Source organism: Adiantum capillus-veneris, chromosome 19 (genome assembly GCF_014529385.1).
Source record: "Adiantum capillus-veneris isolate H3 chromosome 19, ASM1452938v2, whole genome shotgun sequence".
Classification (NCBI taxonomy): domain Eukaryota; kingdom Viridiplantae; phylum Streptophyta; class Polypodiopsida; order Polypodiales; family Pteridaceae; genus Adiantum; species Adiantum capillus-veneris.
The window spans coordinates 12,136,944-12,156,049 of record NC_140949.1 but is presented as its reverse complement, the minus strand read 5'-3'; the positions used below and the strand labels follow the sequence as shown (position 1 = coordinate 12,156,049).

Below are 19,106 nucleotides of genomic sequence, written 5' to 3'. Positions count from 1 at the left end.
GATACAGTTGACTTACATTTTTAATCAACCACCGTCTCATCAAATGTCCCATTTTCCAACAATTGCAATGTAAGCATCCTCTATTGAAAGATTTTCCTTGGCTTATGCTCCCTCATCCCTCCAGAACAACTGGTTCTCTCCTTGTTTACAATGTGATTATCCTCGAGGGAAAGATTTGCCCTTGCTTATGCTCCTTCATCCCTTCACAACAATTGGTCTTGGAGAATTATCTCTTACAACTAAAAATCTCTGGACTCATTGGCAATCTACATATCCAACTTAACAAATAATTTCCAAGACACCTCTCCACGTATCTCCTGTTTCTTAGTTTAATTCTTATCAAAAAGACATTACTTTCACAAAGCAAATGCATGCCTATCCAATGCAACGTATTTTACATTAGAATCATGTTCGGTCATAATATTTTCATTGCATAATCACGGTATCGTACAAGAATAACCACCCAATGAGAAGGAAATAATCATGTTGTCAATAGAGCCTCACCAAGAGTGATCCCACGATATTACATAAGCTAAGAGTTCATGCATGTAAGCTAAGTCTCAAAATATTTACACCGAGTGTGGCCCCTAAGTATGAAATAAGGCACAAATTCTGCACGTCCAGATTGAATAGTAATTGAATTATCATGCACACTCTTTTATACCAGTTTGATATACTACTAGACATTCACATTTAACATTTTTTCCATACAAAACACTTGATATTTGACATCTAATAATCTTCCAAAAGATTTTCCTCACTTTTTGAACGCATCTAGATTCTGTATGTTCGAGGTGGATCTGGTCACTAGAGGTTTTGCATCACGCAACTCTTCTAGATAATAAGTATTCAATGTTTCTCCATTAATAACACGATGACAAGCAACCTAACCACGCTTTTAATCCAAAGGGGCTGAACCTAGCAAAGATGCAAGGGAAACACTAGCATCACATAGATGTGCTGAGAAGCTACTTCCAAAGTTCAACCAATTGTATCGTTTGACACAAAGCATTTGAACATTTTAACAAACTTTCTATTTCCATTTTTCATGCACAGAATTTAACCAAGAGATTGCATCATTGTCCGATGCATATCCAAGATCCACATGCTATTCCGTGGGAGGAAGCAAATGGTTCTATCGCTACCATACAAACATTTATAAGCCTCTTGCCTGACTCATATGCACAAGTTAAAGACATCCTACATCTTGTTACATTGATCACCCACATGAGCTTTTCTGCCCAGTAAATGACAAATAAACCCGAGATAAAGAGTTTTTGCCCTCTAAACAACTACAAAAGTCAAAAAGACAACTAGCAGTGCACTAAGCCATTTCAACCTCTCTCAATTTTCCAGTGAGGCAACATAAGTCACTTTTCTGTAGAACCCAACAAAAGGACAAGCCTTCTTGTGAACACTCAAAATAGTTACACCAAGTGTGACCCCGCAATATTAGCAAACATGCGACAAACCTTTGAATGTGCAAATTGAAAGTAAGAGTGTTTACGCGCGGAAAAAGTCGAATGAAAGAATTACAAGTTAGAAACAAGGAGCTTTTAGTGGGTGATTACGTGCTTGTACACACCCTAAGAAGCGAGGTGAAGGACCCCTTGTGATTCATGATATATCATCAAGTCATGCCATCAAACTTCTTACACTTGTGGGGGGAAAATTACCTTAAGTGGATTAGTGGGTGCAACCTTAAATATTTCCTCAGGCAAAAGAGGCTGGAACAAGCTCGCGAGGCACAACAGCAATCAGAATTCGGGAAGCACAAGATGAAGCAAGACTTCTAATCCTCAAGTGAAAGGCTCGATCGCACCCACCTTTTACCATCACCCCCTCCGTCACAACAAAAAACAATATAGCTAGTCTACTCGTTCAAAAAACGTGATGAAACTAGTGTTGCAATGCTGAATTTTAAAAACGTCATTAATGCAATAAGTACGGATCAAGAGGTTTACATGAAATTTTGTAAGATTTGCAAAACAAAATAACACAACGTGACTTTGAGACAATTCAATCTCTATTTACAAAAACAAAATAAGCAGGAGGGCCGCGGGGGGGAGGGGGGAGAGAGATTCCAAATTTCTAGTATGGTTGTTAGACCTCCAATTTGAAGCCTCATTTTGCATGCAACTACTTATCTTGGTTCACCGCCGCTGCTTCTTCACAGGGACCCTTCCTGGCTTCCCCCCCCTCTGCAATGCAAATCAGGAGAGAACATGTCTTCCAACCCTCATCAATGTCCCACACGTGCTGTAAAAAAGCTCCTTCAAACGCCACGACCCTGCCTACACTTTGGCAGAGAGAGAGAGAGAGAGAGAGAGAGAGAGAGATTAGCTACCTTCTCCCAGTCTAGCTCTTACAACCCAGTAACTGCTTACACACAAACTTGCCTTAATAACTCTATACTCATCAGATACACTCCCAAGCCAAATATACAAAAACCTTCCCTTCAGTAACAGGCCGAAAAATGGAGCGCTCTCGCTCTCGGAGAGCTATCAGATATAATAACAAGCACGTCTAAGAGAAATTTACAAAAACCTTCCCTTCCATGACAGCAGGCCGAAGAATGGAGAGCTCTCGGTAACTAGGACCATCCTGCAATTCCACCAGATCCAACAGGTCACCTCATTTACAAATCAAATACCAGGCTTTTAAGCTGCAACTTGGTGTTAAGATCATTCATGGCAAGGGCATAAAACACTAACCATGGCCTTTTCAATGGCTGGTGGCAAGTGCTGTGACAAAAATGCCAAGAACCAGAAAGGGCTGTGCGCTTGCCTGTTCCAAATGTCATAAATGATGTTGAGCCCTCCAATCACTCACAAATGCTTTCATATAAACCATGACAAGAAAAGACCTGGTACTTCACATCGTTCTTGAGCGGGTCCTTGAGGAAGTATTGAAACTGTGAAAATTGAAATTTAGCAAATTTTACAATAGCGTGCAGGGGTTATGAGCTACTGAATTGAGATTTAAGGTTCGCTTACTTGGAAAAATATTTGGGGGCAAATGAGCCCTAGCAGACCAATCGCGTAGTAGAGCTTTCCAGTGGCAAAAAGGTAAGCTGGCCAGATCCAAAAACTTCATTAGCTCTCTCCCAATTGAAAAAGAAGATCGACACATTCTTGCCACAAATAAAACTGAAAATCTCAAGACAACCGGTCTGTAACGACGAGATTACAATGTCTTTTTCTTTTTTTCTCCTTCTTTTTTTTTTTTTTTTGGGGTGGGGGGGGGGGGGAATTATGAATGGATGGCCAATGGTAGGCCGAGTGATACGCACAAGTCAGACTCTAGAGAGATGAGATGTGAGAGAGAGAGAGAGAGACAGAGACACCAAAAGATTGCTAAATAAAGCAAAGAAACGAGAAACGGAACTAACCTGCAACAGATAGTTGAGTCATGTCAATACACCCGGCACATATCCACTTAGCTGTATCGACGCCGAAGGCAACTGGTAATGACTAAAGCAACACGAGTCATCAGGAAATTAAAGAAAAAGTAGTGTTAGGTCAGTAACAGTGGGTGAGTGAGTCAAAGAGAGTGTGAACATGAGTGTAGAGCGTGAACATCAGTGTAGACTGTGAGGGTGAGAGCGATAGAGACTGTGTGTGGAGCTCCAAAGAGCTTTCCGTGCGCATTGGTGCAACGCAAGGTGAGTCCCCCTTCCCACTCCACCCCCTTTGGTCAATTCAAGCCCGCACTTGTGGCCCCTCTTTTTGTGTTGTTTTCTTTGTTTGTGTAAAGGGTTTTCCTCTGCATTTTTTCTTTTGCTGCATGTGAGTCATTTTCTTGTCTACTCCATATGTGTCTAGCTCTTGCTGTGTTTGATTGCATGTTTGCATCCATGTTAGTGTGGATGTGTGCATGGTTGTTTGTGCTTGTTTCTTTCCTTTCATGTTTTCTCCTGTTAGATGAGCAAACGTGTGTGTGTGTGTGTGTGTGTCCTCCGGAATGCGATGGTTGGATAAACGCCCCCCTCTCAGTTCTTTGACCTACTTACTGCAGATTTGTTCCATACTGCATTACCATTTCGCTATGGCTGTTCAAGGGTTTCTGAGTTAGGGTTTCTGATCCAAGATCAAAGACGCAACTGATCATTGCATTTGTCTGATCAATCAGAGATGTCTATCTCTAGAAAGATGGTCCATGCCTAACTTTTTTTCAGGGCTGGAGTTTTCCATGCCGTGCATTTGACACTCTACGTTCTCTGCTCCCTCTCTCTAGAGAGTGCTGACTTTCTCTCTCTAAATCTGATTTTCTGCCTCTAGACTATCCTTTCTCTTCTGGCAGACTCGCTCTCTAGAACCAGCTGATTTTGAAGTGTTGCAGATTCCAGTGAAAATAACATATGGAAATGTATAGAGCTTTGCAGCCCTCAACATATACTATGACATCTCAATCTTTTCGAACTACCTGAAAAATACGATACATGTAAGTCCTCTCCGCAAAGTACTCCAACAACCCCAAATCCCTTGAAGAGAAATGAAATGTTATATTAATGTCACAAAGTGATGACGTGGCATGACCACCCAGGCCGTGTGGCTGGCATGGCAGCAGTACGGAACCTTGGATTCTGCGCTGACATGCTGACGTGGCAGACTGTATGGAAGGCCCCGTAAATCCCGCTGGCAGCTGTACGGAATTTCCGTGATTTCCACTGACTGCTTTTGGCAGTTTTCGGGATCGGTTGATTTTGGAACAAATTGCTTTGAGGTTCATTGCTTTAGGAACCATTAGCTTTTGAGTTTAACTCCTTTTGGGGCTCTCCTTTTGGCATAAAAGGACTCTTAGGGGCCTCACTTCTCAAAGCAATTGGACGCAGAGTCTGAGAGCAGAGGACCCCAACAGGAGTTGTACTTTGCTCAAGATTTAATATAATAAAGAAATACCGAAAGGGGCGCCAAGTTTTGGAGCCACTACCTCTCGGCACAGAACTACGCCGGCCCATGTCGTCTCGAATTGAGCTGTGATTTAAAGTTGTGAAGTCTTGAGCAAAGTACAACCCCTACGGGAGTTGTACTTTGCTCAAGATTTAATATAATAAAGAAATACCGAAAGGGGCGCCAGGTTTTGGGGCCACTACCTCTCGGCACAGAACTACGCTGGCCCATGTCGTCTCGAATTGAGCTGTGATTTAAAGTTGTGAAGTATTTTCAGTGAATCTCTCTCTTGTGTCGCGACAGATTTTAGTCTTGGGGTGCCCAAGTCTATTACAGTGGTATCAGAGCACGGTCGATTTATCTTCTACCAGGAAATTCGATCCTTCTTCTCGCGGCAAAAATGTATTCTAAAAAGAATCAGACGACTCCATCTGCCACCTCCACAGCGGGAGGCAATATAGAAAATTCAAGCGGATTATGAAAGAACGAGTATGGGCCACCTCAGCCTTCGTAGTATCAACTCATGGAGATGAAACGTCAACAGCAAGTTGACGAGTGCACAAAGCAAATGCTTCAGTTTGCCAAGGATCCACAGTATGCCAAATTTTTGACCCGGCACACGATGGCTTAAGTACTCATTGGTAGAAAGCCATGGAGTCACTAATAAAAAAGGCAATCAACAAACCTCCTGTCCCAAGGATGTTTACTAAAGATGAACTCGAGGACATTGTCGAAAAACGAGTCAACCAACTAATTGGGTCAAAAGGAGAAGCAATTGAAGAAAAGTAACAAGGGAATTGACTTCCCTGGTTACTTGGGCCAACAATCCTCTTTTGAGAAAGCAAGAAAACAGAAGAAGCGTGTACACTTCAAAGCATTGTCCAGTTCGTCCTCGTCTTCTTCTGAGAGCTCAGATAGCTCATTCTTTTCTCACTCAAGTGATGAGGACAAAAAGGGCAAGAAACGACGGGTGGATTATATTTTTTATTCAAAAAGGAAGCACTTTTACAGAGCCAATCAGTATGATTTTCTCGACGACAAGGGCAAGAAGGCAAAGGAATTCAAAGAGGGTGGACAAGCAGTAAAGTTAGAAACCTTTTCAGGGTCTCGAGGTCCTCCCAAGGCTTTGGCCTTTATCCAACAGTTTGACATAGCATTTTCTGAAGGCCGCTATACAAAGCACTTCAAGATTAGACGGACAGCCTCCTTTTTGAAAAGCAACGCACGGACATGGTGGTCCACTCCCTTGTTACGGAAAGAAGCACCAACCGAATTGCTGAAATTCAAGAAACTCTTTATTTCTTCATGGCTCACTCAAGAGTATGAACGAGATGTGAGAACCGATTGGAACCACCTTCAAATGATGAGAGGTGACAGTTGACACTTTGGATGATTACTATGAAAGATTTTAGGATACTTTCCTTCCGACCTCTTCTTTCAAGAGGATTAGTTTTGAGGAGAAAATTGAGAGGTTTTGTTGTAGACTTCCCAAAGAAATTCGACACTACTATCTTGAAAAGAAGTCAGAGTCCATTCAACAATTGATAGGACATGCTAAGCGGGGATTAGCTATGCATTCGGGTAACTTGACTTACCCACGAGATGAACCTTCGACGAGCCAGAACAAAAACAGATGACAGACAGACACACGAACTCAACTGATAGAAGAACAGAAAGATACGCGATCTCGATTGACTCAAGACCAGAAAGATAGATATTTCAAAGCAAGAAAATGTCTTGAATGTGGAGAACAAGGACATATCATTGCACGGTGCCCCAACAAGACACACGAATAAGGATGTCTGGCAGAATGGAAATACAACGGGACGAGGAAAACGGATTTTAGATAGAACATTATGGATGAATTAGCATTATTGTGTTGTATGAATTTATCAAATAAGACTTTTTCGAAACAAGATTTTTGGATGAAACCAATTTTGTATAGAAGAACCTATTATTTGTGAACATATAACACAATGAGATGATGATGATGGCTTTGGGAGCGGTGATAGCTCCCGCATGAGCCTGAATTGAAAAAGAGCGAGAAGATACTCGTTTAGGAAAAGATACTGACTCTCCAAGACTGGAAAGAGAAAGTTAAAGTGAACGATGGTTCTTAGTTGAGAACGATCCGGGATTAAATGCAAATTGAATGGAGCAGGCGATACTCCACAAATTTGGAACTTTACCTCGACACTTTTGGTGTCTAGCTATGGCTATTCCAAGAGTTCCCACAGATTAGCGTGTTGAATCTGGTGCAAGCAGGACTCTACAAGAGGGGAGTTACTCCACTCCTTTGTCACAGATTACCTTGATGGAATAAAGTCATTGATTTCCCTTTGGGTTTCAAGGATACTGATGGGCTGACACTATTCTGGTGATGACTTTATGATAGAAGTACTTCGACAAGGAATCTCCGAAAATGATTAGTCGCACACGACCAAATGATTGCAACATTTCGGTCTCAGAATCTATGGACGTGATCGCGATATGGGATTAGTTAAATCGACATCAGTGAGATCCGGTGCCGATCTAGATGCGATTGCTAAATATGTCGCAGGGAATCACGGTCCTAGATTCTATGTGATGTGAATGTAAATGTGAATGTCATCCGAATGTGATCTACACGTGATCTGATGTGATGTGACTGTCGTCGTTGTACAAGTGTTGGATGGGTGTCGTCTAGTGCGTCAGTACTTAGAATCAATGTCTACTGAACTGGTTTTTATGGCCTCTATTTGTTTTGCAGGAGTAATCAAGTGTTACAAACTTGGACACCCCAAGTCAAGATTCTACCGCAAGTCCGCGACACAACAGAGATTTACTTCAAAAGAATGCACAAGAGACGACACGGCCCAGCGTAGTTCCGTGCCAAGAGGTATTGGCCCCAAAGAGTGGTGTCCCTTTCGGTATTTATTTTTATATTAATCTGTGTGCAGAGTACAACTGAGCCTGAGCCCACGGGTGCTCACTCTCAATCTCTAAGTCCAGAGTCTAAAGGAGATCATTTATCTTTTCTTTTATTTGAAAAGGGCCGTAATACCTCATGCTAAGCTTTGGAAAAAGCCGCTCCTTTCCCTTTTTCTTTCTTAGGCGTGCCTTCTCAAAACGTAAGACCACCCAATCGTCTTCCTTTAATTCCAAATCTCGTCCAAGTCCCTCATATACTTGTCGGCTTCAAAACATTTATCCTTAGTGCTTAGGAAGGGTGGAACCTTCGGAGCACCTCCAATGATCTCAAATGGTGCCTTCCCTGTCGAAGAGAGGATCGTGTTATTGTAGGCAAATTCCACCAGGGGCCAAAAATAATTCCCATTGAGTCCTCTGATCAGGAATGTAAGACTTCAATAAATCCAGTATAACTGAATTTGCAATCTCAGAGTGCCATTCTGTCTGCGAGTGGAATGATGATGAGAACTGCAACCATGAGCCAATGTTCTCCCAAATAGCCGTCCAAAACAAACTCGTGAATTTGCGATCTCTGTCAGAGACTATTGTCTCAGGCATGCCATGTAGTCTAAAAATCTGTGCAATGAACAAACTCGCTAAATGATCAGGCTTGACTATTTCCTTCACTAGCATGAAGTGAGCTTGCTTGCTATATCTGTCGATGACAGTCCAAATACCATCATGCCCACTCCGTGTCTTCGAGAGACCAAAAATGAAATCCATTGCCATACTTTCCCAAGGGCGGGTGGAAATGGGTAAAGGCTATAACAATCCCTGTGCCTTATGCGTGTCAAACTTGACCTTCAGGCATATTAAACAACTGCGTACAAAGTCGTCCACATCTTTTTGAGTCTCGATCAAAAGAAGTAACGCTCCACACCTCTCAAGGTAGTGCCGATGCCGCAGTGACTCGTAAAAGGTGGACAATGGCACTCACTCAAAACCTTTTCCCTCAACGGTTATGTGACGCACAACATCGTTTTTTGCATCAAGTAGCCATCCCGTATCAAATATCCCGCTACTATCTCCCCATCCTGTATTCGAGTGAATACATTGGATCTGTGGCATACTAATCAACCATGTCCTCGAAGCTTCTATGATGAATCGCGGAAATAGCCAAGACGAGGGGCTTCCAAGATAAAGCCTTTGCCACCAAGTTTTTGTCCCTGAACATAGACAATCTGGGAGTGAAACATTGACAAGATGTTAGATCACCTCATCTTCTTTTCTGAAAGCTGCTTCTGTGACAAGTAGCAAACTCTGATGATCAGTGAAGACCGTGAAATCGGATACGAGTAGGTGATGTCGCCACTAAGTAAGAGCATGAATCACTACTAAAAGCTCTTTCTCATAAATCTGTACTGTCAATTCTGGCCTTGGAAACAATCGGCTTTCATAGGCAATGACATGGCCTTCCTCCATTAAGACCGCTCCCAGACTACGACCACAAGCATCACAATATACTTCAAATGAGTTTTGCAAGTCCTGCAAAGTCAACACTGGTCCAATAGTCAATTTTTCTTTTAGTGTCAAAAAGGCAGTCACCTCTGTCGGTCCCAACGAGAAAGGGACACCTTTCTGTGTCAATATGTGCAAAGGTTCAGTTACCTCTGCAAACTTCCGAATGAACCGCCGGTAGCCCAAGAAGCTTCTAACCTCATGAAAAGTCTTCAAATCTGGCCAATCACGTATAGTCTCAATCTTGGCCGTGTCCATCTGTACTCCTCCAGTTGAGACAATGTGTCCCAAAAACTTGTTTGTCAACCAAGGCAGACCGCTTACCCACCTCCCCCTCTCTCCCCATCACCCATTCTCCCTAGCCCGCTACAACCTCTCTCTCCCTCTGTCGTCCATACCTTCCTTCCTCTCTCTCCCTCGTTCATCCCCACACTCCTTCCCTCGTTCCCCTTGACTCGGCCTCTCTCTCTCTTCCCCTCGTTCAAGCCCACGACCGGATATTTTCTCTCTCTCTCTCTCTCTCTCTCTCTCTCTCTCTCTCTCTCTCTCTCTCTCTCTCTCTCTCTCTCTCTCTCTCTCTCTCTCTCTCTCTCTCTCTCTCTCTCTCTCTCTCTCTCTCTCTCTCTCTCTCTCTCTCTCTCTCTCTCTCTCTCTCGCGTTACACACGCATTTATGTATGCAGCACGAGGCCGGATATTCAGTTTGTAGTCTCACAGGCCAGCAGATTTATACTCTCTCTCTCTAGACCTTGCGTCTCTCTTTAAAATCTTGTGAGACGGTTGGCAGGTCCATACAAAAAATAGGTCTCAGGAGTCTCTCTCTCTCTCTCTCTCTCTCTCTCTCTCTCTCTCTCTCTCTCTCTCTCTCTCTCTCTCTCTCTCTCTCTCTCTCTCTCTCTCTCTCTCTCTCTCTCTCTCTCTCTCTCTACACAAGATATTGCAATCTGGAAGTTGACTACGCTTGCCTGAAAGACCTGTAGCAGATGGTGTCGATGTTCTGCTTCATCCTTAGAGAAGACCATAATGTCATCAAAGAAAGTGCCAACAAATAATCTTTACTCTCGGAAAATCCTATCCATCATTGGGTTGAAAGTCGTTGAGCATTAGTAAGGCCAAAAGGCATCACCAAAAATTCATATAAACCAAAACTTGTTCGAAAGGCTGTCTTGTAGACATCTCCCGGAGCGATTCTGATCTGATGATATCCGCTTTTCAAATCAATCCTATTGAAACAAGAGGATCCTTAAAGTCGGTCAAGAATATCATTGATCCTTGTAATCGGAAATCTGTTTTTGATAGTGATTTTATTGAGAGCTCTATAATCAATGCACATTCTCCAAGATCCGTTAGAGCAGTAGGGTGAAGTACTCAGCTAGATAAGACACTTTTCAAGAAGGTCTTTCACTTGGTTCATCATCTCTTCATTCTGGGCTCGGCTAACACGGTAAGGTGGCCGGTTCGATGGTGTTCTTCCAAGAATCAGATGAATGGTGTGATCCTCAGGACGAGATAAGGGTAACTCGCCTGGCAGGTCCTTAGAGAAACAATGAGCATGTGCATGGAGAAAATCTTGCGTTCTTTGTCAAGCTCAGACATGTTCGTTCTGTGTTTATCATTTAACTCTTTTAAGTAGATCGAGTAAACAAAGAGACTGGATTTCATTACTTTGGAAATGGCCAAGCCAATACTATAGGGACGGGCTGACTCCTAGGAGGACGTCACAGCCTTCCAAAGCACGATGTAGAAGTCCCCATGCCTTGAGTACCCCTGACAATGCAACCAAAGTTTGCCAATGACAGGTGTAATGGCTATGTCCCGTTCGGGTGCCGCTAGAGCTGCCTCTGTTGGTGGTCCCATCTTGTAGGGTGTAATCTCTGCCAATTCAAGTGAAATGAAGTTGGCCTTGGCTCCTCCATCGAAGAAAATCAGGGCTTCTTGATCTTTCGCTTTGCCCCGAGCTCGGCAAAGTTCTGTACTTTTATCAATCAGGCTTGGGTTAGTACCCATGCAATTTGGTACCATCTTGCCTTTTCTGCCACGTTCCTCTAGTGCTCTAGAACTCTCTCGCCTCTCTTCAGTCGGTCCTTGCAGTGCCTTTTTGGGGCACTTTGAGGAGATGTGCCCTTGTTCCCCGCAACCAAAACACTTCCCCTCTCTGATATAGTTAGCTCTTTCTCGAAGAGTAGGCGTGGTCGTCTATCCTTATCCTTCTTTTCTTGGGAACTTTTATTCTTTCTACTTTCATTGTTGGAGGCCTGTCAAGTTCTCTGAGTCAGAATCTCATCGGTGGGGTAAGTCAAATTTGCCGAATGTATCGAGAAACCCCGTTTCGCATAACCCATTGATTCTTGGATAGAATTTGACTTTTGTTCCAGGCAATAGTCTCATACCTCTGTAGGGAGTCCACAGCAAAACCGCTCAATCTGTTCCTTAGAAGAGACCTTCCTAAATGAAGAGATTGGTAGAAAAGAGTCCCAAAACCTCTTGCAATAAGCATCCAAAGAATCTCCCTTGGTCATCAGAAGATGGTTCCAAGCGGTTCGTATATCCCGTTCGTACTCCCGGGTCGGCCAAGAAGAAATAAAGAGCCTTTTGAATTTCAACCACTTGACTTGACTCGAGCTTCTTTCCTCAGAAGAAGGCTGGACCACCATGTTCGAGCATTTCCTTTAAGAAAAGATGCAGCCCTCCTAATCTTAACGTGCTCCGAGTAATGCCCTCCAAAGAACGCTATGTCAAACTATTGGATGAAGACCAAAGCCCTCGGAGCATCTCGGAATCCAAAAAAGGATTCAAATTTCATCGATTGTCAACCTTCTAAAAATTCTTTTGCTTTCTTGCTCTTGTCTTGGAGGAAGTCATATTGGTTGTCTCTGTAAATGTGCTTCTTCTTTGCATAAAACATATGGTCATCGGAGTTCGAACTGTCAGAGGATGACTCCTCTATGGAGCTGTCAAAAACTCGGTGGAATCTGGGTTTCTTTGTCTTTTTCTTGCCCTTTCCAAAGCTTTACTTTTTGCTTCGCTTTTTGCCCTTTGTGTCCTCCTCGCTCGAGTTCGAAGAGCTAGAAGAACTATCAGAAGAAGAGGAAGAAGAAGAACTGGGTAGTCCTTCAAATTGTACATGCTAGCAACTGTACGGAATTCTCGTGATTTGCACTGACTGCTTTTGACAGTTTTTGGGATCAGTTGCTTCTAGAACAAATTGCTTTTGGAGTTCATTGCTTTAGGAACCAATAGCTTTTGAGTTTAACTGCTTTTGGGCCTCAGCTTTTGGCATCCCTTGCAACAATAAAAGGACCCGTAGGGGCCTCACTTCTAAGAGAATCTGGACGCAGAGTCTGAGAGCAGAAGACCCCTACGGGAGTTGTACTTTGCTCAAGATTTAATATAATAAAGAAATACCGAAGGGGTGCCAGGTTTTGGGGCCAATACCTCTAGGCACGGAACTATGCCGGGCCATGTCGTCAATCCTGTGATTTAAACTTGAAGTATATTCAGTGAATGTCTCTCATGTCGCGACAAATTAACGCCTTCAAAAGGCCAAAATGACAAAAAGGTTACCAACCATATGTGACTCTAGTACAGTGTTGAGCGAACATAAAGATAAAGATAAATGAGGGTATTTAGATTGGGTAGGTATGTAAGCCTAACCTAGATCCTCATCATCATCAATGTCGTCATCACATAATACATCAGCTCAAAAAACATATGGGGAGAGGGTACATTCACATGAGGGCTAATGAGGTGCACAATGGGGAAAGTAGACAATGGTGATCATCCCATGAGCTCTCTCATGGGTCTTTGCAATATAGCCTCAATATCCTCCATGGTCAGCTCTCCGGGAGGGGGGAGGGGGTCGATGTCGCTCAATGATGTTGCGTAGCCTTTGATGTAGACCTCATATGTGGTGTGAAGATCTTGGCATCCTTGCTGGATGGCTCGACACTAAGAAAAAATGCCTTGATGAGGGTGTGACTGAATAACCTGCGGTGCGCCATCCGGAGTAGTCCCTCGATAAAAAAAAATAGTGATTTGGCTCGGTATGGATCCTCTATGTGTAGGCCTTTTGCTCCTAAGGGTAGTCTCTCTAAGTCTACGGATCTCCATCAAGAAAAGACCTAGGCACCTGTGATCATAGTAATCCATGATGCAGGATAAGGGGTCAAAGCCCTCTCTGAAGAAGCAATGAGAACACCCGCGGATCTCGCAATATGCTGTGTATTGGCAGATATAGTGCTCCTCTGTCTCTGACTCTCTCTGGAAAACCTAGTATAATAATCTCTTCTCTGGGGGTATACCTCTGTATTGGCCACTATCTATCTCCATCTAGTGGGATGAGGTGCGTAGCTGACCAATAACAGATGGTCTCGATAAAAAGCCATCTTCGTCCCCAACTCATGTGACGGAGACAACCAAGTCCTAGTAGTATCCGGCTGAATGGGATCATGTTGAATCATCTTGCTAATCTTTGAACGTGTGAGGGTGAGGGAAGGTGCATCCAAGGAATACTGAAAAGGGGGCAACATGTCCATACTAAATCCACGTAGCTCAAACCAAGATGATACCTGTGCAAACCAAGATAAGTATCACCATCACTGGCTGATTGTCGCGATGACTCAAGCGCTTGTCGTGCATATGTGTTGCGTGGTAGCTCCCATGTGCTATGAATGAAAGACACTAATCTAGCAAGAGCCTCCACTACAATTGGTGGTACACTCATCTCAACTCTAATAATCTCATGTGGCACGGAGGCTTTCACCCGGATCAGCCTGAAGATCATAGATACAAGTGGTCTCTCTATGGATCTCCATCCATCATATGTGCGCCTTGATCTACTATAATGATCTAGGCCCCAATATATGCACTCCATAAAGCATGGTGGAAGTGACCAATGTGTCAAATAGCCACAGCTTAGTGCGTGGCTCGTGAAACTACACCTATGAACATATCCTCTCTAGTCCTCCTAATGCTGCATACCCCCTCCTCAATTTCGCCTCTATAGCACCTCTCATAAAAAAAAGTAGGTCCACTAAATATCACCAAGATATGTACTATCTCCTGTCCATATGTACAAACAGGTGTTGATCTCCTAACCCACTGCGCTGTAATACTAAAAACCATCACCTTGGTTTTGCCAAGGTTGATGGAGAGCCCATTGTCATGTTCATCAGCATATAACGCATCTAGATATATCTGCATACCCTCTAGAGAGTCTGAAATAAGCACAATGTCATCGGCATCAAGGAATAGAGGTATCCATGTACTTGACAACTGTGCTCCTCTATCTCCTGCAGTCTCAAATATAGTCAGCAATCTCATCAATATACAATCCAAACAAAGTTAGAGAAAGTGGGCATCCCTGCTTCGCCCCAATAATAGAGTGAACAGGGGAGAGAAAGAAAGAAAGAAGAAAGAAAGCTTTTTAATGTCTATGTGAGAAGTCGGCCTAAATGAGACAAATCAAGTATACATATGTGTATGTCCTCTGTCTATCGGAAAAGACAAAATAGTTCGGACTCGTACAAAATAAAAGAGAAGGACGTCTGGTGGGTGATAAGATCTATGGGGATGGGTCTCTAGTATTACGGATATGTGCATGTTTATATGCTGAGGGTAGTACAACCATGCAAATGCATTAATCCAACTAGCTCCATCCTGTGCTAATGGGGGGGTGTAAAATGTAGTACATGGGAGGGTCGGGGGTAAGGGCTCCCCTGATAAACGCCTCTGGGTGAGCCATCATCTAGGCTCGTCTCTCCTCAACAGCTCGATGTGCTCGAGTCCGGATCTCCTTGATCTATCTATGGTGGAGTCGTGGGGCATGCATGGCCTCTGGTAGCCCGTCTGGCCCGGCTCGCCTCGGCCTGCTGAAGGGTCACTCCCCTCGATGGGTTTGGGAGTGCAAAGGGTAGGGGTGTAGCTCTTTGAAAAAATTTGTAAGCTCTCTCTCTCTCATCTCTTGCGTAGAAAAGCAACCCACACTGCGTAGCCAGAAAAGCAACCTAGGGCTTCCGCAATTTACGCCGCAAAACAAGGGCATCCGTACAGCATGCCACGTGTCATCATTTCGGGCCGGATTATGCGGGCATGTTCGTACTGCAGTGCCGCGTCAGCATTCTCAGCCTGCCAGGTTGTCCTTGCCAGAGACTGTGTGTGTGTACTGTGCAACCACGTCACCTAGTTGTGACATACCCCCCTCTTGAAAGCATTGTAATCGCCCTCGATTACGCCTACAAAACAGACAAAAGCCATAAATTGCCTTGGTCGACACTGACTGTTAGTACGGACGCACTAGGAACACACATCTAGCACATGTACCACATCGACAGTCACATCACAGGACATCACATTCAACATTCATTCGGATCTCAGACCATGATTTATCAACAATGCAATTAGCAATCACATCTAGATCCACTCAAGACCTCATAGGTGCCTGATTGACTAATCCCTATTGCAACCATGTCTATCAAGATCATTCAAACCAAACTGCTGTAGTCATTTGGTCTATCAGTTCCTGCACTTAAACCAGTCAAGAACAAATCATTTTCATATTATCCGGAATTCCATTTCATAAAGTCATACAGCAGAATAATGTCAGCTCTCAGTATCCGTGAAGCTCAAAGAGACATCAATGACTCTAGTATTCAAAATCGAGGCATCTGTTGACAAAGGAGCGGAGTAACTCCCCACTTGTGCAAACTCGCTGCACCAGATCTCCGGCCAAGCTGAATTCGGGGTTCCATTTGGAGTACACTATGCTAAACCAAAAGCTTCGAGGTAAAGTTTCACAATCTGAGGAGTATCTCCTAGGTCCTCCTCCTCCATCCACTTCACATCCAATGCAGGATAGTTCTTGAAAATAACCAAGAACCGACTTCTCACTTTACCCTTTTTCTTTTTGTCCTTATGTGCCAAAATCTGTTCAGGAACAAGGATCTCCTCGTTTTCTTCCACTTCCGGTTGCTCATCAGGCTCCCCATCTTCGGGCACATCACCTTTAAAAGGTTTCAAGAGACTAAAGTATCTGAAAGGCTTCAGACTGAAACGTCCACGTGAAGACAACGCTCGCTGCTGCTGTCGCGCCCCCCCTCTCACCATTGCTGCCCCCCCTACCCTCGCACGCCTTCTTGCCCTCACCTGCTGCGCGCAGTCCCCCAACGCGCTCCCCGCCCCATCCGCTGCCTAGCCCGCTTGCTGCCTATCCGCTACCCAACCCCGCCCGTCACCCTGTCCGCCCGTCCTTCGCCGCTGCCCTCCCCGCCATTCGCCTCAACCCGCCAACCCCGCCTCCCAATCCCTCCAATCCCGCTAGCCCTGCCTCGGATCCCCGGTTTTCTGCTTGATTGAGATCGCCATCTTCCTCGACGTACTCGGGCAGAGAAGGCCTCCTCTCGTCAACGACTCTGCGCCTTTTCTTCACAGCAGCAGACACGGATGGAGGCTCAACCTCCGTCACAGAGGGACTCCTCCAAAGTCCCCTCGCCCGACCCCGCTCAACCCACTATTCTACTTGCTCTTTCACCCACAAAGCAAGCGAGCCTAGCTGCAGAGGTAGAGCGCTTGCAGGCGACTTCTGTCATCTGCAAGATTCTCGGCACCATACCTAGCAGAGGAGAGCTGCGTGCAAGGTTATCCACGTCCGTCGAACGGAAGTCCCGTCCGTCTCATCCGGGTTCCGTCCGATCAAAAAAATGTGACCATTGCCAAAAAATTTTGACCGTTTTTTGGTTGGCGGATTTTGTAGCGCCTAACGCTGGCAGTTTTTGAACGTTGGGGGCCTTGGAGCCTTGGGGCATCATAAGCCCTTATGCATGATGCCAAATTCCAATGTGCCATCAAGCCTCTCTCTCTCTCTCTCTCTCTCTCTCTCTCTCTCTCTCTCTCTCTCTCTCTCTCTCTCTCTCTCTCCCCCCCAACATCCACACACACACACACACACACAAAGCCACATGGGCCATGGCCATGGCACATGAAATTTGAATTTTGAATCATGCTCTCTCTTTAACCCTCTTCTCCCTCTCTCCTCAAAACCTATATAAGGTTGCCCACCCTCTCTTCTTCTCCATATCTCCCTCAAGCTCTCTCATTCGTCTCCTTCCCTACTCAAGCTCCCTCAAGCTCTCTCCATTCATCAAGGGCCAAGGCTTCAAGCTTTGGCACTCCATCAAGGCTTCAAGCTCCCTTCATCTCCTTCAAGCTCTCCATTATTCCTTCAAGCTCCCTTCATCTCCTTCAAACTCTCCATTGTTCCTTCAAGCTCCCTTCATCTCCTTCAAACTCTCCATTGTTCCTTCAAGCTCCCTTCATCTCCTTCAAGCTCTCCATTATTCCTTAAGCTCCCTTCATCTCCATCCATCTCCTTCAAGCTCTCCATTACTCTAAAGTTCTCTCATCACTCCCCATCCCTCAAGCTCTCCATAATGCCGCCCGCTCTTCATGAAGCCTTCAACAAGCATTGCCGCTACTTTGAAAGGGTGAAGAATAAGCAAAATGTTTGCAAATGATATTGCAAATATTGCCCCAAGACCATGACATCAAGCTCCACCCACCTTATCATCCACTTGACCAAGATGGGAGGATGCTTCGAAGCAGGCCCTTGTCCGAATATCCCCGACGACATTCTCGAAGAGTGCAAAGCAAAGTATCTCCCTTGAAGACGCGCAAGGGGGTTGCAAAGGCATCGGAGGAGGGAACCAAAAGGCATCGGAGGAGGTGGTTCCGCCCGACCATGATCTCTCCGATTCGGGAGAGGATGCTTCTCCATCAATGTCCGTTGCATCCAGCGCCGCTACCATGGCCTCCACCGAGGGTGGTACCGTCTCAAAGAAGAGCAAAAGAAGTCATGGTGGGCAGCCTCCAAAGCAAGCTACTCTTGCACAAACGGTGGGTGGAACTTCCGGTCCATTGTCTTTCCTCAAAGAGAGGCAAAGACAAGCGGAGAAAGAGATTGCACGCACCATCATTGAGTGCAATCTCTCTTTTCATATTCTTCGCACGGATCGTTGGAAACGCATGGTGAAGGCTATTGCCGCGGTTGGTCCATGTGAGGGGTCGACGGGAGTGTCATACCATGACATGCGCACCAAGAAGCTTGATGAAGAGAGGGCACGAATCGACAAGTCTCTTGACCCCGTGCGTGCCGGATGGGTAAAGTATGGTTGCTCTATTCTCACCGATGGATGGAGTGACCGCAAGAAGAGGGGAATCATTAATATCCTTGTCTCATGCCCTCTTGGCACCTACTTCTTGCGAGCAGTTGATGCGGGAGCAAGGAGGAAAAAGGTCACGGGTGCCTTCATTTACCGCCACATTCGTCAAGCCATAAAAGAGGTAAACTTTTTGATTCCACTCTCAAGTATCTACTATTTTCAATTTTGTCTTTTGCCTTGGCTCTTCTCACTTTCCCTTCTTTCTCCATATGTAGATCGGTCCAAGCAACGTCATTCAAGTAATCACCGACAATGCCTCCAATTGTGCTTCCATGGCCAAAAAGCTAGAGACAGAGTATCCACACATAGTATGGATTCCATGTGCATCTCATTGCATTGACCTCCTCTTGGAGGACATTGGCGACCTACCTTGAGTGAAGGACATTCTATCCCAAGCCCTCTGCATCGTCAACTTCATCAACAAAAAGGTGAGAGTACTTGCGATATATCGCACTTTCTCCGGCTTGGAGTTGAAGAAGCCTTCCGCAACACGCTTTGCCGCTATGTGGCTCCTCCTTGAGCGCCTCTATGATGTGCAAACCAACTTGCAAAAGACAATGGTCTCGGATAAGTTCAAAGCATGGATTGAAGAA

At 44.8% G+C, this 19,106-nt stretch overlaps 1 protein-coding gene across 2 annotated transcripts in view; it reads right to left on the bottom strand.

The window, feature by feature from the left end:
- Window positions 1-1,918: 1,918 nt before the first annotated feature.
- The window catches only part of G4 (UbiA prenyltransferase family protein), a 110,025-nt gene continuing 92,837 nt past the window's right edge, over window positions 1,919-19,106 (bottom strand). For both annotated transcript variants that reach the window (XM_086490244.1, XM_086490245.1), the window contains 5 exons: window positions 3,392-3,473; window positions 2,997-3,073; window positions 2,867-2,914; window positions 2,715-2,787; window positions 1,919-2,604 (listed from right to left, as the gene is read on the bottom strand). In XM_086490244.1, coding sequence (XP_086346370.1) covers window positions 2,725-2,787; window positions 2,867-2,914; window positions 2,997-3,073; window positions 3,392-3,473 — 270 coding nt within the window. In that variant the 3' untranslated portion in view covers window positions 1,919-2,604; window positions 2,715-2,724. The remainder of the gene's footprint in view (window positions 2,605-2,714; window positions 2,788-2,866; window positions 2,915-2,996; window positions 3,074-3,391; window positions 3,474-19,106) is intronic.